The 24099-nt window shown below is 50.5% G+C and overlaps 2 protein-coding genes across 3 annotated transcripts in view; one reads left to right on the top strand and one right to left on the bottom strand.

The window, feature by feature from the left end:
- Positions 1–758: 758 nt before the first annotated feature.
- ppef2b (protein phosphatase with EF-hand domain 2b) lies at positions 759–10160 on the top strand. Its single transcript, XM_080509638.1, is given in 20 exon segments — positions 759–881; positions 2565–2619; positions 3491–3666; positions 3774–3888; positions 3985–4031; positions 4113–4279; positions 4690–4726; positions 5420–5569; positions 5660–6007; positions 7262–7447; positions 7528–7563; positions 7565–7600; positions 7602–7672; positions 8470–8491; positions 8493–8564; positions 8566–8578; positions 8680–8831; positions 8833–8844; positions 9137–9224; positions 9499–10160. Coding segments are annotated over 20 exon segments (2037 nt in total). The 5' UTR covers positions 759–812; the 3' UTR covers positions 9684–10160.
- Positions 10161–12839: 2679 nt separating this feature from the next.
- Positions 12840–24099, bottom strand: part of nup54 (nucleoporin 54) — a 20504-nt gene continuing 9244 nt past the window's right edge. Inside the window, exons 7-15 of one of the 2 annotated variants that reach the window (XM_080509634.1) lie at positions 23824–24050; positions 22756–22943; positions 22490–22686; positions 22328–22382; positions 20808–20901; positions 20309–20416; positions 18796–18915; positions 16169–16279; positions 12840–13181 (exon numbers count right to left, since the gene is read on the bottom strand). In XM_080509634.1, coding sequence (XP_080365760.1) covers positions 13053–13181; positions 16169–16279; positions 18796–18915; positions 20309–20416; positions 20808–20901; positions 22328–22382; positions 22490–22686; positions 22756–22943; positions 23824–24050 — 1229 coding nt within the window. In that variant the 3' untranslated portion in view covers positions 12840–13052. The remainder of the gene's footprint in view (positions 13182–16168; positions 16280–18795; positions 18916–20308; positions 20417–20807; positions 20902–22327; positions 22383–22489; positions 22687–22755; positions 22944–23823; positions 24051–24099) is intronic. The other variant, XM_080509635.1, reaches the window with a different exon arrangement.

Genomic DNA, 24099 nt, shown 5'->3' with positions numbered 1-24099 from the left:
GGCGAGGGGCGATGGCCGCCAGGTGACGGAGGGAGGTGAGTGGAGAACCCACCTCACCACATTACTCACACACATCGTACGGTTGTGAGATGGATTACGAACGACTGATCTCACGGTCCGACAGCGAACGGAGCAAAGGGTCATGGGATGTGGACTCGGGAAATCCCACGCGAAGCCGAAGACGCGTGACAAAGGTGCCGACTCCTCATTTCAGTCCGACTCTTGTCTCTTGTTGCCGTTGAAACGCCGCTGACGCTCTTTGTTCTCCTTCCAGTGAGCATCTCCGTTCCAGGTAATCACACTTCATCGCAGTACTGATTCACTGGTTGGGGTTTGGAAAAACACCCAGAATGCAACAGCGAGAAGTTTTGATTTCATCACTACAGGTTTTACTCTAATTGGCTTCAGTTTGACGTTGTCGTCACTTCGTTTGGTTTTGTGAAAGAAATATACATTTTCATCTTTCTTGTTTATTCCTTCATCTATTCTACTTCCCCCCGTTTTTTCTACCCCCCACCCCCCCTGGCCCCGCCCCCTTGGCCCCGCCCCCTCAGGATGACCTAAAAGGTGTTGAGTTTTTACAGCCTGTGTCTCACATGTCCTTTCTGTTCCGTTCCCGCACTCCACGCCCCGGTGAAGCCGCCACTGGTAAGTCTGCATCCTGACACGTCAGACGCTGAATGTGGGCTGGTCGCCGTGGCGATGACCTGAGCTCCTCCCCCTTCTCCCCCTCCTCCTCCTCCCGACCCGCAGCCATCAGAGCGGCGCTGCTGATCCAGCGCTGGTACCGGCAGTACGCCGCCCGGCTGGAGATGAGGCGCCGCTGCACCTGGAACATCTTCCAGTCCATCGAGTACGCAGGAGAGCAGGATCAGATCAAGGTGAGGAGCCGGATCAGATCCAGGATCAGATCCAGGAGGTTCACCAGGTCACACAGCGGCTGGAGAATCACTCTGTGTTTGTGCTTTGCTGTGGTGGTGGTGGCGCTATAACGCCAACATCAAGAGCCCAATTCTGCAAATCCATAATTGCTACGGTGGCCCAGAAGTACGGTGGCCCAGAAGTACGGTGGCCCAGAAGTACGGTGGCCCCAGAAGCACGGTGGCCCAGAAGTACGGTGGCCCAGAAGTACGGTGGCCCAGAAGTACGGTGGCCCAGAAGTACGGTGGCCCCAGAAGCACGGTGGCCCAGAAGCACGGTGGCCCAGAAGTACGGTGGCCCAGAAGTACGGTGGCCCCAGAAGCACGGTGGCCCAGAAGTACGGTGGCCCCAGAAGTACGGTGGCCCAGAAGTACATTGCCCCAGAAGTACGGTGGCACAGAAGTACACTGGCCCAGAAGTACAGTGGCCCAGAAGTACGGTGGCACAGAAGTACACTGGCCCAGAAGTACAGTGGCCCAGAAGTACGGTGGCCCAGAAGTACATTGCCCCAGAAGTACGGTGGCACAGAAGTACACTGGCCCAGAAGTACGGTGGCCCCAGAAGCACGGTGGCCCAGAAGTACGGTGGCCCCAGAAGTACGGTGGCCCCAGAAGTATGGCAGCTCAGAAGCACGGTGGCCCCAGAAGTACGGTGGCCCCAGAAGTACGGTGGCCCAGAAGTACGGTGGCCCCAGAAGCACGGTGGCCCAGAAGTACGGTGGCCCAGAAGTACGGTGGCCCCAGAAGCACGGTGGCCCAGAAGTACGGTGGCCCAGAAGTACGGTGGCCCCAGAAGCACGGTGGCCCAGAAGCACGGTGGCCCAGAAGTACGGTGGCCCAGAAGTACGGTGGCCCCAGAAGCACGGTGGCCCAGAAGTACGGTGGCCCCAGAAGTACGGTGGCCCAGAAGTACATTGCCCCAGAAGTACGGTGGCACAGAAGTACACTGGCCCAGAAGTACGGTGGCCCAGAAGTACATTGGCCCAGAAGTACATTGCCCCAGAAGTACGGTGGCACAGAAGTACACTGGCCCAGAAGTACGGTGGCCCAGAAGTACGGTGGCCCAGAAGTACATTGCCCCAGAAGTACGGTGGCACAGAAGTACACTGGCCCAGAAGTACGGTGGCCCCAGAAGCACGGTGGCCCAGAAGTACGGTGGCCCCAGAAGTACGGTGGCCCCAGAAGTATGGCAGCTCAGAAGCACGGTGGCCCCAGAAGTACGGTGGCCCCAGAAGTACGGTGGCCCAGAAGTACGGTGGCCCCAGAAGTAGGGTGGCCCGGAAGTGCAGTGGCCCCAGAAGTACGGTGGCCCAGAAGTACGGTGGCCCCAGAAGTATGGCAGCTCAGAAGCACGATGGCCCAGAAGTACTATGGCCCAGAAGTACGGTGGCCCAGAAGTACGGTGGCCCAGAAGTATGGCAGCTCAGAAGTATGGCAGCTCAGAAGTACGGTGGCCCAGAAGTATGGCAGCTCAGAAGTATGGCAGCTCAGAAGTACTGTGGCCCAGAAGGGCCAAAAACACAATGGATGAAAAAACTAAAAACTGCTCATTAAAAATGTGTATTAAGATCAAAATCCTCGTTGGAGCAAAACTCAAACATGAAACGAAGTGAGAGTTTGTTTTTTCCTCTCGTCTTTCTGCAGCTCTATAATTTCTTTGGCTTCTTGATGGACCACTTCACTCCGGCCAGCTGTGAACGTGAGACACCGACTCTTTCATCCTCCGGGGGGTCATTAGATCACAGGACAGAGATAATCTGGCCTCAGGCTCTAATTTCACCGTTTTCTCCTGCATCCTTTCAAGTACCTTTGAAGTTTTTATTCGGCACATTTACTTCTTAAAATAGATTTTGGAATAGTTCTGGATGTTTAAGACGAGTTTCAGATGTGTGACTTGCCTCTAATTAGTTTTGACACGTTTCAATATGTCGACTTCTTTTACACTCGTTTATGACACTTTTGACTCATTTGGATTTTTATTTATAAAGAGTTTATGACTTATTTTGCACTAGTTTGACAGGTTCCACTGACTTTAACTAGTTCATGACCCGTCATTGACTAGTTTCTCACATGTTTAGAACTTGTCCAAACACGTTTTTCATTACACGTTTTGGACCAGTTCACATGTTCTAGACCAGTTTATGACTTGTTTTAAGCAGGTTTGATTTATGACAAGCTAGACTAACTAGGTTTTAGACTAGATAATGACTTGTTGCAGACTATTTAGCGCGTTCTAGAGTAGTTTGACACAGTTTAGACGAGTTCGTGATGTTTCTGGGTCTAAAGTCTGAGGCGTGATTTAGTTTGACACTTTTTCTAGATTGACTTCAACATGAGGTCTCAGCGTCTTCCAGATGTATTCCCACTAGATCCTGACACATTTATCTACGACTTGCTTCTGAACAGTTTGAGCAGCACTGAACATGTTTTACACCTTTTTTTTCCTCTGCATCTACTCAAGCGTAAGCCTTCGACATGAGTTTCAGACGTATTTCAACCTAGATCCCGACAGGATTTCTAGGAAATGGCCTGGAATGAGTTTATCCGCGGCCCATTTGTCTTCTCCAAAGGAAATCTCATATCGCACATCTTTCGTGAGAACGACTTCTGCCGCGACGCCGAATGGGAGCGATACTTCTGCTACAAGAGCCTGGAGGTCCCCGGCAGCTACTCCGGCCCTCATCCCAGCTTCCCGATGACTCTCTGCGGGGTGTCGGAGCTCGTCGAGGCTTTCAAGCACAAACGAGTAGGTGTCCCCCCCCCGGGGTGGTGCCGAGAGTGTCCCGGAAAGTACGTGGACACCTTGTACCCCCGGCCGTCGAGTTGATTCACGCCCATCTTTCTCCCCAGTAGCAGCTCCACGCGAGATACGTCCTGCAGATTCTTGGAGAGACTTGGAGACTTCTGAGAATCCTCCCCAACATCAATCACGTTTCCGTCAGTCACACCAAGGAGATCACGATCTGTGGTAAGCCACATTTCACGCTCACGCTCCGTACCCTTCTCACGCTCCGTCGTCTCGGCCATTAAGACTGTGTAATGGAGAACCCTAATCCTTTACCAGGGGACTTGCACGGGCAGCTGGAGGATCTGCTGCTGATATTCTATAAGGTACTCTCCACCACAAAAAAACCTCAAGCCTTCGGCCGGCTGCGGATGTTCTGACGACAGTTTGGATTTGGACCGCTGCAGAACGGGCTGCCGTCCTCCGACAGACCGTACGTCTTCAATGGAGACTTCGTGGATCGAGGCAAAGACTCGCTGGAGATCCTGCTCATCCTGTTCGGGTTCCTGCTGGTCTATCCCAACGACGTCCACCTGAACCGCGGCAACCACGAAGACCACATCGTCAACCTGAGGTCATCAAGCCAACAGTCTCACTCCTATCATCATCATCATCATCTTCATCGAGACAGAAAACCCTTAAAATCACCAGAAATACTTACCACATAGTGTCTAGACGATTAAACCTTAAAATACCATTTGATTGAATTAAGTCTGGTTAAACAGCATTAAAATGACCAAAAATAGTATTTTTACAACTCGATCAGTTGTTTGGATTGAAACTTTTTCTCCATTGATTTTCTATAAAAAAGTTGCATGATGTGTCACATGCAAGCTCATACAGTGCTATATATATATATATATATATATATATATATATATATATGCGGACACAGATCCGAACCACCGTTTTAAGCTACACATAGAAAAGCCAACAAATGTATAACATGTACTGTAACCTGCTTATTCACTGTGTTCTCCACAGATACGGTTTCACTAAAGAAGTTTTAGGAAAGTACCGGGTAAGTCCCAAGCACTTGGGAGTGTACGTTGATTGTCACGGGCAGGACTGACAAAGTTGACGCTCTGCATGTTAACATGTTTGACCCAATCAATGGAGTTCTATCCTGGTCCACAGACAGATAGGAGACGACTGAGATGACTTGTTTTTTGTTCTCCATACGGACACGGGGCCTCCAGGTGGGGCCAGTATATTTGGACATACTGTATATGTGTCTGAAGAGACATCTCCCCGTTCTACCTTGTGTAACATCAGTATTTCTACCTTGACGTATCTGACCTGAACAGGTGTGTCCTCTTTCCTAAAGCGAAATTCTACAGGTTGAATTGATGGAAGTGATGGAGAATCTGGAATGTTTTGCCTCAAACGTGTTCCGACATTTCAAACTCGTGCAAATGTTTCCAACACTCGACTCAAACGTGACTCCATGACTTCGTCTCCAAACTGCCTTCGCCTCGTTATAATTAAGTGTCATTTTATGGCCTTCGACTGGTAGAAGTGTCCAGGGTGACCTACGGTGAACCGAAGGTCCCAGTCACCAGTGCAGCAAAGGGAATCTAGCAAAAGCCCGTGCAGTGCATGATGGGAACATGCAAACTCCACACAATGGAGGCTGTGATCGAAGTGCTGGTGCACTGTGATCGAAGTGCTGGTGCAGCGCGACCGATAAGAACCAATCGCCTTGGGTGTGCAGGTGCACGGCAAGAAGATCCTGAAGCTCCTCCAGAAGATCTTCAGCTGGCTTCCTCTGGCCACCGTCATCGACCACAAGGTGCTGGTTGTTCACGGAGGAATCTCTGACATCACCGACCTCGACACCATCGCCAGGGTGGAGCGACACAAGGTGACAGGATCGCTCCACCCATTTATTTTGGTGACGTTGCAGAAAAGTAAGGAAGATTCGCCCCCCCCCCCCCGCCCCCAATGTGTGCAGTATGTCTCGGCTCTCAGGGCTCCGAAGCCGACTCGTCCCACCGCCGCCGCCGGGAACCAGGGGGTCAGCAGGAACGTAGAGGTGGAAGGGCGGCGCCGGGTCTGCTCCCTCACCCACCACACCTCCACCTCCACCTCCTCCTCGGCCCGGAGGCCCCAGCCCCCCCGACGGTCCCTCCACAGCCTGCCCGGCAGCCCCCAGCGCGGCTGCTCGGTGGAGGACGAGCTCAGGAGGCGGCGCCGGCTGGCCGGGTTCGACCAGTCCTACGGGGACAGGAAGTCGCCCGACTCCGACTCCGACCCAGAGTCCGGAGGAGCAACGGAGGCCGACGAGCAGGAGTGGAAACAGGTACGGGGTGCAAAGTAATAAAAATAAAAGTACGTTTTTGCTTTACTTTGATTTCTTTCCCCCAATTAAGAGGTTTTAACCAGTAGTGTGCATTCTGAAATCTGTGTGAGGAATCAATTAGTGACTTCAGGAACTTTATCCAGAAGACGACTGGTTCTAGTGTGTGGAGCTCAAATCTCCTATGTCCTCTAAACGCATCACAGCTCCTGTTGTGAAACACTGGAAGACGATCTGACGGTGAAGCTGCAGTGTCTTGTTGTGTTGTGGTTGTTGATCAGACGTCATGTTGGTGTGGAAGAAGTACTGATGCATGACAGAGGCCTTACATTGGATTTGGATTGTGTATTTACTGTAGGACATAATGTGTGGCGGGGGCGGGGGGGGGGGGGGGGGGGGTGTTTTATTACTGCTGGCCCCGACTGAAACTATATACTTTGTTATTTTATGTTGTTTTAAAAACATGTTTATTCAATTTAGTTCAGTATAGGTCTACAGTATTTTAGTATAATTCTAGAGTATTCCAGTATAGTTCTATATCAGTATAGTTCTACAGTACTTTAGTATAATTCTAGAGTATTCCAGTATAGTTCTATATCAGTATAGTTCTACAGTACTTTAGTATAATTCTAGAGTATTCCAGTATAGTTCTATTTCAGTATAGTTCTACAGTACTTTAGTATAATTCTAGAGTATTCCAGTATAGTTCTATTTCAGTATAGTTCTACAGTACTTTAGTATAATTCTAGAGTATTCCAGTATAGTTGTATTTCAGTATAGTTCTACAGTATATCAGTATAGTTCTACAGTACTTTAGTATAATTCTAGAGTATTCCAGTATAGTTCTTCTTCAGTATAGTTCTACAGCATTTTAGTATAATTTTAGAGCATTCCAGTATAGTTCTAGTTCAGTGTAGTTGTATTTCAGTATAGTTCTACAGTATTTCAGTAAAGTTCTATTTCAGTATAGTTCTACAGTATTTCAGTAAAGTTCTATTTCAGTATAGTTGTACAGTATTTTAGTATAATTCTAGAGTATCCAGTATAGTTGTAGTTCAGTATAGTTGTAGAGTATTTCAGTACTCCAGTACTCCAGGTGAGTAGAATGCAGTAGCAGGTCCAGTCTCAGGTAAGGTAGTGGAGGTAAGGCGCAGTAATGAAGTACATCAACTAAAGGACAAGATGTTGGTCATAAATGATTCTATTTCCTAATATTTGGGGTTTCCAACAATGCCAATGAGCGACTTGTGGCTGCAGATGGTGGACTTGCTGTGGAGCGACCCGATGCCCCAGAACGGCTGCGTTCCCAACGAGGTCCGGGGCGGCGGCTGCTACTGGGGTCCGGACGTGACGGAGGAGGTGCTGAGCAGACACCGCCTGCAGCTGCTCATCCGGTCGCACGAGTGCAAACAGGACGGCTACGGAGTTCTCCACAACCGCAGGGTCAGCCCGGAGTCCGGCGGCCCGACGGCCAGAGAGAGACGTCCTCCGGTCATCGAGCAGGTTTCTCTCGCTGTGTCCAGGTGCTGACCATCTTCTCGGCGTCCAACTACTACGAGGGTGGGCAGCAACCGAGGGGCGTACATCAGGATGGGCCCCCGACCTGGTGCCGCACTTCATCCAGTACCAGGCCAGCAGCACCTGCAGGGAGCTCACCTTGACGCAAAGGTACCGACTCTGGAGGGTAGACCACGGAGCGTAGACCACGGAGTGTAGACCATGGAGTGTAGACCACGGAGCGTAAAACCACGGAGTGTAGACCACGGATGGTAGACCACGGAGCGTAGACCCACGGAGGGTAGACCGTGGAGGGTAGACCGTGGAGCGTAGACCACAGAGGGTAGACCGCGGAGGGTAGACCAGGGAGCGTAGACCACGGAGGGGTAGACCGTGGGAGGGTAGGACCGTGGAGCGTAGACCACAGAGGGTAGACCACGGAGGGTAGACCAGGGAGCGTAGACCACGGAGGGTAGACCATGGAGGGTGGACTGTGGCCTACACTCCTTGGTCGTTGTCCCGGTTGTTGTCTTGGTTGATGTCTTGGTTGATGTCCCGGTTGTTGTCCTGGTTGTTGTCTTGGTTGATGTCCTGGTTGTTGTCTTGGTCGTTGTCCCGGTTTATGTCTTGGTTGTTGTCCCGGTTTATGTCTTGGTTGTTGTCCCGGTTGATGTCCTGGTTTATGTCTTGGTCGTTGTCCCGGTTGATGTCCTGGTTTAATGTCCTTGGTCGTTGTCCCGGTTTATGTCTTGGTTGATGTCCCGGTTGTTGTCCCGGTTGTTGTCCTGGTTGTTGTCTTGGTTGATGTCCTGGTTGTTGTCTTGGTCGTTGTCCCGGTTTATGTCTTGGTTGTTGTCCTGGTTTATGTCTTGGTTGTTTGTCCCGGTTGATGTCCTGGTTTATGTCTTGGTCGTTGTCCCGGTTGATGTCCTGGTTAATGTCCTGGTTGTTGTCCCGGTTGTTGTCAGTGTGGGCTGGACGGAGCGGTCGGGCACTGCGAGCCCTGAGACAGCAGCTCTTCGTACACAAGTCCGACCTCATCGGCGCCTTCCAGGAGTTCGATCCCGGACAATACAGGTATGAAACCAGGAGGAAGCCTTCGTGGGCCCCTGCTGAGTCCTGAAGCTGCGTCCCCCCCCAACCCCCCCCCCCCCCCCCCCCCCCCCCCACCTTCCAAGGTCTGATCTCTCTGAGGGACTGGGCCAGTGCCACGGAGGCGGTGCTGAAGCTGGGTCTGCCCTGGAGGGTCCTGCGTCCTCAGCTGGTGAGCAGCAGCCGGCCCGGCGGCCTGGACTACCAGCGCTGGTTCCAGGAGCTCTCCGTCACCGAGCCCCAAGCTGGAGGTGCCCGAGTCCTCCTCTACCGTCTGCGTTTCATGTTCCTTCTCTTAAAAGATCCGCTTCCTTTCACTGATATACGTTCAGTTCCATGACTTACATGGGATTTCTTATATTACATTTGTTCTCCGGGCCTCTTTTGTGTTTCGTGGGTTCAGTCAGCAAGGCAAAGACGTTTATTCCCCGCATTTATCTGTCGTTGGAGAAAAAAATTCGTACGATACGTAGTTGAGAACGACCAAACGAACACGACCCAAGTACACCTGGAAGTGCGTGACCCGGGTCTCTTGCTGACCAGGTGTCCAGCACCAGCCTCCTGGAGACCATGTACAAGAACCACTCCAACCTGGAGACCATCTTCCGGATCATCGACGCCGATCACTCGGGTGAGCAGGCGGCAGACGTCTTGGCTGCAGAGCCACCGTTCATGCCACCGCTAACATGCTAGCAATGTTCCGTGCTCTACCGAGTGTAGCTCTAGGTCTAAATGTGTTCGCATAGAATCTTCTGCTTTAAGTCTTTAAAAGTGTACAAGTGAAAAGAGCCTAATTATAAGGAAATGTGATTTAAATTTTTTTTTTTAATCTTCAGTTAAAACTTTAGACTCACTAAGGCCACCTGCTGTACAAAACCCAACCCGACGTGTCCGTTTCCCCGCAGGTCTGATCTCCTTTGAGGAGTTTCATCAGACCTGGAGGCTCCTGAGCACTCACCTGAACACGGAGATCAGTGACGAGGTGATCGCCGACCTGGCCCAGAGCATCGACTTCAACAAGGACGGCAGCATCGACATCAACGAGTTCATGGAGGCCTTCAGGCTGGTGGACCGGTCCGCTCACACCTGACCGCGCCTGACGACACCTGACAACACCTGACTGCACCCGACGACACCTGACCGCGCCTGACGACACCTGACCGCGCCCGACGACACCTGACCGCGCCTGACGACACCTGACCGCACCTGACGACACCTGACCGCTCCCGACTGCACCTGACCGCTCCCGACTGCACCTGACGACACCTGACCGCTCCCGACTGCACCTGACGACACCTGACTGCTCCCGAGCACACCTGACGGCACCCAACCGCACCTGACTGCACCCGACGACACCCGACTGCACCCGACGACACCCGACTGCACCCGACGACACCCGACTGCACCCGACTGCACCCGAGGACACCCGACCGCACCAGACGACACCCAACCGCACCTGACGGCACCCGACCGCACCCGACGACACCTGACCGCACCCAACAACACCCGACCGCACCCGACACCTGACCGCACCCGACACCTGACCGCACCCGACGACACCTGACCGCACCCGACGACACCTGACTGCACCTGACGACACCTGACCGCGCCTGACCGCTCCCGAGCACACCTGACGGCACCCAACTGCACCTGACGACACCTGACCGCTCCCGACTGCACCTGACGACACCTGACTGCTCCCGAGCACACCTGACGGCACCCAACCGCACCTGACTGCACCCGACGACACCCGACTGCACCCGACGACACCCGACTGCACCCGACTGCACCCGACGACACCCGACCGCACCAGACGACACCCGACCGCACCAGACGACACCCAACCGCACCTGACGGCACCCGACCGCACCCGACGACACCTGACCGCACCCAACAACACCCGACCGCACCCGACGACACCCGACACTTGACCGCACCCGACGACACCCGACCGCACCCGACGACACCTGACCGCACCCGACGACACCTGACTGCACCCAACGACACCCAATGACACCTGACCGCGCCGCCATCCCGCCTCGCTGTGACTCAAAACCAGTGCGGCGTTTTGGGAGGCCGTTCACACGACAGCTGTGATCGGAGAAACTGAAAAGGCAACTTTTTGAGAACGACTCCTCAGGTGTCAGGCCACCGTACCAACGAGTCCTGACAGAGACAAACGTTATACCACACATCTTCCGTCCGGACGTTGGGACATTAGGACATGTCCTCAGTGAGACCAGCTGCTACGGCGTCAGCGACGCTTACTGTCGTGAACTAATTAGTTTCAGGTGTTGACGACCACATAGTTTCCTTTGTGTCTTTTGAGTTACGTATTGGAAGTCGGGTCTCACCCTGTCATGTCATCAGCTTCTGATGTCATCCTATTTGATATTAAACATTTTTTCCAACCAAACGAAGAAGCGTGGTTGAAGAATGTTTGACCTCCAGCTTCCATCCTGCACCGAAGTTTCCTTCACAAGTGTGATTAGTGGAGGAACTCCTGCGTAAAATCACACGTCCATAAGCAGTAAGCAAACCTGCAGTCAGCATTATGTGATTTAATTTAACTTCAACATCCACGGCCGAATGATGAGGGACGGACAGACGTCTCTCCTTCAAAATAAATGTTGACTTAGATTTTTTTTTTTTACTTTTTCTGAAGTGCATGAAGGTTTTTTTTGGTGTTTTTAGCCTAATTTTTTTTCCTTCAGCGGCTCCGATGCTCTTCCTCCATATGAAGCAACACCTTGGAAGTGTGTGTGTGTGTGTGTGTGTGTGTGTGTGTGTGTGTGGCTGCTGCTCGAGGGAGACCTAATCTGTTAAATCACCTGCCAGTCAGCCGTTGATCCGCGTCACCGGGACGTAAATCCTATCAAGACGAGCCCCGCTTTGATGAGACGCTGGAAAGAGACGCGACGAGAAACAAAACAAACTAGATGATCATGCATTTCCCGCGGCAAATGCATGATAGTGTGAATGCTGCTGGCAAACTAATGCTTTGTCCTGCCGGCCCGTCTCTGGTCTGAGTGACAGTTTAAGAAAGAGTTTAAAGACTGGCAGTTTAAAAAGGGTGAAGAGGAGATGAAGACGAGGGTGAAGAGGACAGATGAAATGTTTGACAAAAGTTTAAAGCTGAGGGTTTAAAACAAAGTTGATAAAAGAAAGTTTAAAAAAAGTTGCACAATTTATTGAAAATTGTGCCATTTTCCAAAAATGGCCCAATTTTCCAAAAAGTTACACGATTTTCAAAAAATTGCACGATTTTCAAAAAGTTTCAAAAAGTTGAAGTAGTTGAAAAAGTTAGTGTCAAACAGTTGAAAAAGTAGAAAAATTTGGAAAAAGTTTAAGTTAAAAACATTTCAAAAAGTTGAAGCAGTTGAAAAAGTGTCAGTTGAAAAAGTTACAAGTTGAAAAAGTGTCCAAAAGTTGCACAAGTTTCAAAAAGTTGAAACAGTTGAACAGTTTAAAAGTTGAATGGTTGAAATCGGTGAAGATGCGAGGTAAAAAATGTCTCCATCCGTTAACATTGGAAAAAAGTTGCACAAAACTTGAAATATTTCAAAAAGTTGACGAGATTTCAAAAAGCTAGAACTTAGCCGGAAAGTGTCAAAAAGTTGCAGGATTTGATATTTGAATGTTTACGAACGGGTGAAGATTGGAAGAGTTTAAGCGATTCGAAAAACGTACAGAATAAACAGAATAAAAGATTTGAATCTCAAGAGTGTGAACGTCATGCATTCACACTAACAAACAAAAAAAAATAAACATTTCGCACATTCAAAAGCAGGAACAGGGAAAATTTTCCAAAATGGCACAATTTTCCAAAAAGTTACACAATTTTCAAAAAGTTACACAATTTTCAAAAAATTGCACGATTTTCAAAAAATTGCTCGATTTTCAAAAAGTTTCACAAGTTTCAAAAAGTTGCAACAGTTGAACAGTTTAAAAGTTGAATGGTTGAAATCAGTGAAGATTTGAAGAAGTTATAACTAGTTAAAAATGTCTCCATCCGTTAACATTGGAAAAAAGTTGCACAAAAGTTGAAATATTTCAAAAAGTTGACGAGATTTCAAAAAGCTAGAATTTAGGTGGAGTTTATTCAATTTGCGTTGTTTTTTTGGCACCAAAGCTGATTAAATCGATTCCTCCTGCTGTGCACATGCTCAGTAGGAGGACAACCTTGTGATTTCTCAACAGGCGAAGCTGGAAAAACAACACGTCTTACGATAAAAGTCACCAAGAACAGAAGCACCAGAGGACGATTTTCATTTCACATGAAATTTAATAATATACTAACGTCATAAAAAAAAGGGAAGAAGCCGTATTTACAAGGTTTTCAGAACACAATCCCAGTCTCAATCTGACCGCTGGTGGAGGAAGAGAAAAATAGTCCCCGGGTTCTATTGGGCCGTGTGTGTGTGTGTGTGTGTGTGTGTGTGTGTGTGTGTGTGTGTGTTCAGCTCAGGATGCCCCCCCTCATGTGGACGCTGTCACTCAGGCCGTGCTCGATCAGCTTGATGTCCTCCAGGTCGTCTTTGATGACGCTGATCAGGTGACTCAGGCCGTCCTGCTGCTGCTTCAGGTGCTGCAGGACGGACGAGGGGGGGGGGAAAAGAAAAGAAGAAAAGAAAAAAAGAAGAAAAGAAAAGGTTAAAAGTTTCCTCCGACTGGCCGTCATGCAGCCCCCCCCCCACCGGAGCCACCGAGCCGGTGGGGGGACGATCAATCGTTCCGATCGTCACGACTCCCGGCCCCACGTTCCCCCCGGTGCTTTTATTTTGACGGTCAGCGTGACGAACCGAGTCGCTTCCGCAAACAAAGAGGAGAGACGAGGAGAGACGAGGAGAGAAGAGGAGAGAAGAGGAGAGAAGAGAAGAGGAGAGACGAGGAGAGAAGAGAAGAGGAGAGACGAGGAGAGAAGAGGAGAGAAGAGAAGAGGAGAGACGAGGAGAGAAGGGGAGAGACGAGAGAAGAGGAGAGAAGAGAAGAGGAGAGACGAGGAGAGACGAGGAGAGGAGAGAAGAGGAGAGACGAGGAGAGACGAGGAGAGGAGAGACGAGGAGAGAAGAGACGAGGAGAGAAGAGGAGAGACGAGGAGAGAAGAGGAGAGACGAGGAGAGACGAGGAGAGAAGGGGAGAGACGAGGAGAGAAGAGGAGAGACGAGGAGAGAAGAGGAGAGAAGAGGAGAGACGAGGAGAGAAGAGGAGAGACGAGGAGAGACGAGGAGAGAAGAGGAGAGACGAGGAGAGAAGAGGAGAGAAGAGACGAGGAGAGAAGAGACGAGGAGAGAAGAGGAGAGACGAGGAGAGAAGAGGAGAGAAGAGGAGAGACGAGGAGAGAAGAGACGAGGAGAGAAGAGACGAGGAGAGAAGAGGAGAGACGAGGAGAGAAGAGGAGAGAAGAGGAGAGACGAGGAGAGAAGAGGAGAGACGAGGAGAGACGAGGAGAGAAGAGGAGAGAAGAGGAGAGAAGAGGAGAGAAGAGACGAGGAGAGAAGAGAAGAGGAGAGAAGAGGAGAGACGAGGAGAGAAGAGGAGAGAAGAGGAGAGACGAGGAGAGACGAGGAGAGACGAGGAGAGAAGAGGAGAGACGAGGAGAGACGAGGAGAGACGAGGAGAGACGAGGAGAGACGAGGAGAGACGAGGAGAGACGAGGAGAGACGAGGAGAGAAGAGGAGAGACGAGGAGAGAAGAGGAGAGAAGAGGAGAGAAGAGGAGAGACGAGGAGAGAAGAGGAGAGACGAGGAGAGAAGAGGAGAGACGAGGAGAGAAGAGGAGAGAAGAGGAGAGACGAGGAGAGAAGAGGAGAGAAGAGGAGAGACGAGGAGAGAAGAGGAGAGACGAGGAGAGAAGAGGAGAGACGAGGAGAGAAGAGGAGAGAAGAGGAGAGACGAGGAGAGAAGAGGAGAGACGAGGAGAGAAGAGGAGAGACGAGGAGAGAAGAGGAGAGAAGAGGAGAGAAGAGGAGAGAAGAGGAGAGACGAGGAGAGAAGAGGAGAGACGAGGAGAGAAGAGGAGAGACGAGGAGAGAAGAGGAGAGAAGAGGAGAGACGAGGAGAGAAGAGGAGAGAAGAGGAGAGAAGAGGAGAGACGAGGAGAGACGAGGAGAGAAGAGGAGAGACGAGGAGAGAAGAGGAGAGACGAGGAGAGACGAGGAGAGACGAGGAGAGAAGAGGAGAGACGAGGAGAGACGAGGAGAGAAGAGGAGAGAAGAGGAGAGAAGAGGAGAGAAGAGGAGGAACGTGAAAACCAGAAACTCCACGTTCGTCTCGTCTTCCACTGACTGAAGCTGAAAAGTCAAACGTCCCAGAAAGTTTCTGGGACGTTTGGTTGTTGGTGAGAAGAACTGATGGGGGAGGGACTCTCTCTCTCTCTCTCTGTCTCTCTCTCTGTCTCTGTCCCCCTCCTCTCTCTCTCTGTCCCTCTCTCTCAGTCTCTCTCTCTCTGTCCCTCCCTCTCTCTCTCATCCCTCTCTCTCTCCGTCCCCCTCCCTCTCTCTCTGTCCCTCTCCATCCCTCTCTCTCAGTCTCTCTCCATCCCTCTCTCTCAGTCTCTCTCCATCCCTCTCTCTCAGTCTCTCTCCCTCTGTCCCTCCCTCTCTCTCTCCGTCCCCCTCCTTCTCTCTCTTTGTCCCTCTCCATCCCTCTCTCTCAGTCTCTCTCCCTCTGTCCCTCCCTCTCTCTCTCATCCCTCTCTCTCTCCGTCCCCCTCCCTCTCTCTCTGTCCCCCTCCTTCTCTCTCTCTGTCCCTCTCCATCCCTCTCTCTCAGTCTCTCTCCCTCTATCCCTCCCTCTCTCTTTCTGTCCCCCTCCCTCTCATCCCTCTCCCCCTCTCTCTCTCCCGCCTCTCTGTCCCCCTCCCTCTCATCCCTCTCTCTCTCCGTCCCCCTCCCTCTCTCTCTGTCCCCCTCCTTCTCTCTCTCTGTCCCTCTCCATCCCTCTCTCTGTCTCTCTCCCTCTGTCCCTCCCTCTCTCTTTCTGTCCCCCTCCCTCTCATCCCTCTCCATCCCCCTCCCTCTCTCTCTGTCCCCCTCCCTCTCATCCCTCTCTCTCTCTCCGTCCCCCCCTCCCTCTCTCTCTCTCCCTCTGTCCCCCTCCCTCTCATCCCTCTCCCCCTCTCTCTCTCCCGCCTCTCTGTCCCCCTCCCTCTCATCCCTCTCTCTCTCTCCGTCCCCCCCTCCCGCTCTCTCTCTCCCTCCTCCCTCTGTCCCCCTCCCTCTCCATCTCCCCCCCCCCTCTCTCGCTCTCTGTCCCTCCCTCTCTCTGTACCTCCCCCCCTCTCTCTCTCCCCCCCCCCCCCCCGGCTGGACGACCTTGTAGACAAAGAGGACGCGTCGTCTCCTCACACAAAGTTACAGTCTCAATCTGCTACATTTCATCTTCTTCCTCCGGAGGTTTGAGGCGTCGACGTCGAGATTAAACCTCGACGACGGAGCGGCGAGGAAAACCCCCCGTGACCTCCGGAGCTTTGATCCCCGAACGTCTGGTCAAAAAATAAACTCTACACTTCCTAACAGTTCTACCGTTCTACCGTTCTACCGTTCTGCCGTTCTACCGTTCTGCCGACGCTCACCTGGCGGATTTCCCGGAGCAGGTCTGCGTCCACGCTGTAGCGCTCTTCCGTTCTCACCGCGCCGAAGTGGTTCTGCATCCGGATCTGAGACATCAGTTCGTTCAGGCGACCCTGAAAGACAACGGGGGGGTCAGAGGTCAGACGTCAGTGACCGGAGGTCCAGACGTCGCCCCCTCAAGGACGACGACAGAACTGCATCCAGTTGTTTCACACACGAGATGAGACTTTCTGAAAATAGAACGTTACGGCGACTTCGGCTCGTCTTTCTGGGGTTTGAAGTAAAACTGAGCCGTCAGATTCTGAATTCCAATTTCTAACTCCGTCCCAAGTAACAGATATTATAAACACATACTCACTCGCATGTATAAATAATAAATAATAGGGAACAGTGTGAAGTTGCTATTGCTAGAAATTATATTTACATTATATTACATTTAATGGACTAAGTGCCATTAACGTGCTCTTTGCTATATAAAACCAATGCATTATTATTATTAGTAGTATTATTATAACAAAATCGGTTTTAATGAAACTGCAAAAAAGAAAAATCGTACAAAAAAGGAGCAAAACCTGCATTTCTGTATTTAACTTTTCTTCACTTTAAACGACTTATTTTTTTCTACATCCCATATGGAAGTAAAACTGAGCCGTCGGATTCTGAATACGAATTTCTAACTGAATTTTTTTTACCATCGAAATCAGACTTTAAATTTTAAAAGCTGTCGAATTTCAAGCACGTATCTTTTTTTTTTGCTTCTGATTTTTTTTTCCAACACCTAAAAATATTCAGTGTGTAAAAATTCAGCTGCAAAAAAAAAATTCAGCTGTAAAACTGAGCCGTCAGATTCTGAATTCGAATTTCTAACTCGGAATTTTTTTTACCATCGAAATCAGACTTTGAATTTTAAAAGCTGTCGAATTTCAAGCACGTATCTTTTTTTTTTGCTTCTGATTTTTTTTTTCAACACCTAAAAATATTCAGTGTGTAAAAATTCAGCTGCAAAAAAAAAATTCAGCTGTAAAACTGAGCCGTCAGATTCTGAATTCGAATTTCTAACTCGGAATTTTTTTTACCATCGAAATCAGACTTTGAATTTTAAAAGCTGTCGAATTTCAAGCACGTATCTTTTTTTTTTTTTTTGCTTCAGATTTTTTTTTTCAACATCTAAAAATATTCAGTGTGTAAAAATTCAACCGCCAAAAAAATTCGGCTGCAAAAAAAAATTCAGCTGTAAAACTGTGCCGTCAGATTCTGAATTCGAATTTCTAACTCCGAATTTTTTTACCGTCGAAATCAGACTTTGAATTTTAAAAGCGGTCGAATTTCAAGCACGTGTCTTTTTTTTGCTTCTGATTTTTTTTGCGACTGAATTTTTTTGCAGCTGAATTTTTTTGCAACTGAATTTTTTTGCAACTGAATTTTTTTGCAGCTGAATTTTTTTTTACAATCGAAATCAGACTTTGAATTTTAAAAGCCGTCTTTTTTTGCTTCCGATTTTTTTTTCAATATCTAAAAATATTCAGTGTGTAAAAATTCAACGTGTCTGAAAATTCAGCTGCAAAAAAAAATTCCGAAAAAAAAATGCCATCGGATTCTGAATACGAATTTCTAACTCTGAATTTTCTTACCGTCGAAATCAGACTTTGAATTTTAAAAGCTGTCGAATTTCAAGCACGTGTCTTTTTTTTTGCTTCTGATTTTTTTTGCGACAGAATTTTTTTGCAGCTGAATTTTTTTGCGACTGAATTTTTTTGCGACTGAATTTTTTTGCAACTGAATTTTTTTGCAACTGAATTTTTTTGCAGCTGAATTTTTAGACATGTTGAATTTTTACACACTGAATATTTTTAGATGTTGAAAAAAAAAAAAAAAAATCAGAAGCAAAAAAAAAAGAAACGTGCTTGAAATTCGACAGCTTTTAAAATTAAAAGTCTGATTTTGATGGTAAAAAAAATTCAGAGTTAGAAATTCGTATTCAGAATCTGAAGGCAGTTTTACTTCCATATGGGATGTAGAAAAAAATAAGTGGTTTAAAGTGAAGAAAAGTTAAATACAGAAATGCAGGTTTTGCTCCTTTTTTGGAACATTTTTCATTAAAACCGATTTTGTGTTATAATAATAATAATAATAATAACAATGCATTGGTTTTATATAGCAAAGAGCACGTTAATGGCACTTAGTCCATTAAATTTTATATAATTTCTCGCAATAGCAACTTCACACTGTTCCCTATTTATTTATTATTTATATATGCGAGTGAGTATGTGTATATAATATCGTTACTTGGGATATTGCAGTTCTAGAAACTGCATTTCGCTACATTTGTAACGACAATAAGTTCAATCAATCAATCAATCAATCAATCTAGCGCTTGTGTTGTTTGTAACAATTTTCCATTGTAATTGTGAAAATGTAGCCAGTTTTCATCAAACACTCATCATAACAAAGAGAAACTTTAAGTTTGAAGGTTATTATGTAATAATTTACAACTTAACTTGTGCTGCTCTAAAGCATCAAAGGACGACAGTCAGCCGAGTACCGGTGAGGATTTTCAAGCGTAAACAAACCAAAACAAACAAATAGCGAGCGACTTGTGGCGGCGGCGGCGGCAGAAGGTGAGACCTGCCTTGAACTGGGTGGGGGCGTTGAGCTCCGACTGGATGGTGTCCAGCTGCACCCTCAGGTGCTCCTCGTCCACCTGGATGGCGTAGCCGCTCTTCCTCTGGATCTCCTGCTTGATCAGCACCTTCCGGGGCGACAGCGAGACGAGGACACGTCAGAGTCGTGGTGGGAAGCAGAGAATACAGGCGTCTCCGTCACCGCGAGACCAGGAGTGTCTAGTTAACAAGGTGGAAATCTGTTCCACTTCTCATTCAAGGTGGAGTCCTGAAGAACAAAGAGCTGGAATTCTGCGAGACGATCCAGGACCCGTAGTAAACGTGCTAAATGTTGGTACACATGGTGCCTGAAACGCCGTTGTTCATTTTGTCCCGACCGGCAGGAAACAAAACCTCGGAAAACTAAATCCCTCTGGTTTGAGTCCACGTCCTCGTCCCGCCACTGGCAGGGCGCCACGGTTACATCACGTGTGGAGCGTCACGTTTCCATGACGACCGAGCATGACGGCATCGGAGCGTCACCTTTCCATGACGACCGAACATGACGGCATCGGAGCGTCACGTTTCCATGACGACTTGTGAAGTCACGTTTCCATGATGACATCATGACGACCGAACATGACATCGGAGGGTCACGTTTCCATGACGACATCATGACGACCGAACATGACGGCATCAGAGCGTCATGTTTCCATGACGACCGAGCACGACGGCTTGTGAAGTCCCGTTTCCACGACGACCGGGCATGACGACATGTGAAGCATCACATTTCCATGACGACCGAGTGTAACGACAGAGCGTCATGTTTCCATGACGACCGAGCACGACGGCTTGTGAAGTCCCGTTTCCACGACGACCGGGCATGACGACATGTGAAGCATCACGTTTCCATGACGACCGAGTGTAACGACAGAGCGTCACGTTTCCACGACGACCGGGCATGACGACGTGTGAAGCATCACGTGTCCATGATGACCAACCATGACGACAGAGAGTCACGTTTCCACGACGACTGGGCATGAGACAGAGCGTCACGTTTCCATGACGACATGTGAAGCATCACGTTTCCATGACGACCGAGTGTAACGACAGAGCATCACGTTTCCTTGACGACTGAGCATGACGGCGCGTGAAGCATCACGTGTCCATGACGACCGACCATGACGACAGAGAGTCACGTTTCCACGACGACTGGGCATGAGACAGAGCGTCACGTTTCCATGACGACATGTGAAGTGTCACGTTTCCATGACAACAGGGCAGAACGACCGAGTATCACGTTTCCATGACGACCGAGTACGACGACATCAGAGTCACGCTTCTGCCGACCGAGTATCACGTTTCCATGACGACCGAGTACGACGACATCAGAGTCACGCTTCTGCCGACCGAGTATCACGTTTCCATGACGACCGAGTACGACGACATCAGAGTCACGCTTCTGACGACCAGAACGTCCCGCTGCAGAGCGCGGCCGGCGGGATCGGAGCGCGGCCGGCGGGATCGGAGCGCGGCGGCTACCTGCAGCACGCGGTGAGACAGATCCATCAGCTTCCTCTTGTACTGAGCGATCTTGGCCACCGTGGTCGCCTGGTTCTTCTGCAGCTCACTGATGTCGTTGGAGATTATCTGGAAGTCCAAACATTGAATCAATGCAACACTTGCTTTTAGGCACACGCAGCATTTAAACTAATATATCTCCGCTTCATATTCCCCCCCCCCCCCCCGTAGCGTTCATGTAGCACTTTAGCCAGCTCAGCCTCACACGGCTCATTAAACATCCAGACTGTAACAGTGAAGAAAGTTATTTCAGAAAAGAGCTTGGACGGGCAGCTGCGGCTTTGCTTGTAAACTCTTGTGGAAAAACAACCTGCTGAACATCTGCGCGTCGTCCTTGACGAACAAAAATAGGCTTCAAAATTCCTCTGTTGATAAATCACCCGGCGCGGTGCCGAATTATGACGACGACGACAACAACGACGACAACAAAAAAAGAGAAAGCGGCTGGTTTGCGCCTTACGTCCACTCTGGTCTGGTGCTGCTTGGTCATCTGCTCCTGGATCTGCAGCCGGCGGAGGAGCTCCTTGAAGCTCACCATCGGCACTGGGATCAACCTGCGGGGAGAGAGAATCGGAGAATCGGCCTCACGTGATCTGACGGATCGACATCGTGCTCACGTTGGAACGTTGGCTCTGCTCTGACTGGGCGAACTGGTGGGAGACGACGGCGTTACGAAACATCCTCGATCTGCCGAGGTTAACGGAGGTCAGACGATCTCACGTTTCCTCTAATGGAGGGAAAAGGATAATTTTTTTATATATATATATATATTTTTAAACCCTGTTCAATAAATGCCGATCCAAACTCAAAGACATAATCGTGATTTCAATATTGGACAATGACACTGTGTGAAGTCACGTTTCCATGACGACCGAGCATAACGACAGAGCGTCACATTTCCATGACGACTGAGCATGACAGCGTGTGAAGTCACGTTTCCATGACGACCGAGCATGACGGTGTGTGAAGTCAAGTTTCCGTGACGACCGAGTGTAATGACAGAGCGTCACGTTTCCATGACGACCGAGCGTAACGACAGAGCGTCACGTTACCATGACGACCGAGCATGACGGTGTGTGAAGTCAAGTTTCCGTGACGACCGAGCGTAATGACAGAGCGTCACGTTTCCATGACGACCGAGCGTAACGACAGAGCGTCACGTTACCATGACGACCGAGCATGACGGTGTGTGAAGTCAAGTTTCCGTGACGACCGAGCGTAATGACAGAGCGTCACGTTTCCATGACGACCGAGCGTAACGACAGAGCGTCACGTTACCATGACGACCGAGCATGACGGCGTGTGAAGTCAAGTTTCCGTGACGACCGAGCGTAATGACAGAGCGTCACGTTTCCATGACGACCGAGCGTAACGACAGAGCGTCACGTTACCATGACGACCGAGCATGACGGCGTGTGAAGTCAAGTTTCCGTGACGACCGAGCGTAATGACAGAGCGTCACGTTTCCATGACGACCGAGCATAACGACAGAGCGTCACGTTACCATGACGACCGAGCATGACGGTGTGTGAAGTCAAGTTTCCGTGACGACCGAGCGTAATGACAGAGCGTCACGTTTCCATGACGACCGAGTGAAACGACAGAGCGTCACGTTTCCATGACGGCCGAGCATGACGGTGTGTGAAGTCAAGTTTCCGTGACGACCGAGCGTCACGTTTCCATGATGACCGAGCATGACGGTGTGTGAAGTCAAGTTTCCGTGACGACCGAGTGTAATGACAGAGCGTCACGTTTCCATGACGACCGAGCATGACGGTGTGTGAAGTCAAGTTTCCGTGACGACCGAGCGTCACGTTTCCATGACGACCGAGCATGACGGTGTGTGAAGTCAAGTTTCCGTGACGACCGAGTGTAATGACAGAGCGTCACGTTTCCATGACGACCGAGCATGATGGCGTGTGAAGTCACGTTTCCATGACGACTGAGCATGACCCTAACCCTGTTTTGTCTTCCACTCACTTCTCCGGGTCGGGGTTGTCCACCTTGGCCTGCTCCCAGATGATGGGATCCACTCCTGCAGGGGAAAGAGAGAGAGAGAGAGAGAGAGAGAGAACATCCTCAGCCTCTCTTCCCTCCGGTTCTTGGGGGGGTCAGGTGGGGGGGGGGGGGTCGTGGGTTTACCTGCCGGAGCGTTCTGCAGCAGCTGCTTGAGCTGGGCGGGCGACAGCTCGGTGCGAGTGACGGACATGGCGACGCCCAGCTGCGTGAGCTGCAGCTTGACGTTGGCCTGCTCCAGGTAGCCGAAGAGGGAGGAGGCCGGGATCCGCTTGGACGTGCCGTTGGGGGAGCGCTCCACCACGTACACGATGACCTCCGTCCTGCAAAATGGGGGAAACACATCAGTCGGGGGAATAAACGGCGAGTCTCCGGCCGGCGGCGCTGCTCACTGGTCGCTCAGCAGGGACTTGACCCCGTCCACGTTGACGGTCAGGGTCTGGTTGCTCCCCAGGACCTTGTGCAGCGACTCCACCAGCTGCTGCTGCTGCGCCCGGACGTCGGCCTCCCTCTTGTTGAGCACCAGCACCACCAGGCCGTCCTCGTCTTTGCTCATGGGGACGCAGCTGTAGCCCACCGCCTGGAGTCCACAAAGCAGACGAGACGGGTTATATCTCGCCCGTCTACGGTTGTCGTCACGGCGCCGGAGCCCGTCCCCCCCCCCCCCCGTTGGAGACGACGGCGTTACGAAATATCCTCGATCTGCCGAGGTTAACGGAGGTCAGGATTTTGGCTCCAGACGATCTCACGTTTCCTCTAATGGAGGAAAAAGGATGATTTTTTAAAAAATTCTCTTTTATTAAACCCCGTTCGATAAATGCCGATCCAAACTCAAAGACATAATCGTGATTTCAATATTGGACAATGACGGCGTGTGAAGTCACATTTCCATGACGACCGAGTGTCACGTTTTACATGACGACCGAGAGCAACGGCTGTGAGCGTCACGTTTCCATGACGACCGAGCATGACGGCGCGCGAAGTCACGTTTCCATGACGACTGAGCGTAACGACAGCGTCACATTCCCATGACGACCAAATGTCACGTTTCCATGACGACCGAGAGCAACGGCTGAGAGCGTCACGTTTCCATGACGACTGAGCATGACGGCGTGCGAAGTCATGTTTCCATGACGACCGAGCATGACATCGTGTGAAGTCACATTTCCATGACGACCGAGTGTCACGTTTCCATGACGACTGAGCATGACGGCGTGCGAAGTCACGTTTCCATGACGACAGAGCATCACGTTTCCATGACGACTGAGCATGACAGCGTGTGAAGTCATGTTTCCATGACGACTGAGCGTCACGTTTCCATGACGACTGAGCATGACAGCGTGTGAAGTCATGTTTCCATGATGGGTTACGGGCTCCGGCGCCGTGGCGACCGTAGACAGGCGGTCGCCACGGCGCCGGAGCCCGTCCCCCCCCCCCCCCCCCCCCCCCACCCCGCTCACCTTGAACCTGCAGAAGGGGTTCTCCAGCGTGAAGTCCACGGGGGGGCTGGTGTTGCTGTAGTAGCCCTTCCCGGTGCCCCAGTAGGCCTGCAGCTGGTTCCACTTGGCCAGGATGGAGTCGCGCTCGTCGCCCAGCAGGGTGGGGGCCGACAGGGCCGTGACCTGCTGGTACAGCTGGGTGGGCTGCGCCTGGCCCGGCTGCTGGGCCGGCTGGCCGAACAGGCCGCCTGCGGGACAAACAGCGGCGTCACGTTAAATCCCGCCTCACACGGCTGT

This window comes from Blennius ocellaris (assembly GCF_963422515.1).
Source record: "Blennius ocellaris genome assembly, chromosome: 15".
NCBI lineage: Eukaryota > Metazoa > Chordata > Actinopteri > Blenniiformes > Blenniidae > Blennius > Blennius ocellaris.
The sequence above is the reverse complement of the archived record's forward strand: the minus strand, read 5'-3'. Positions and strand labels throughout refer to the sequence as shown.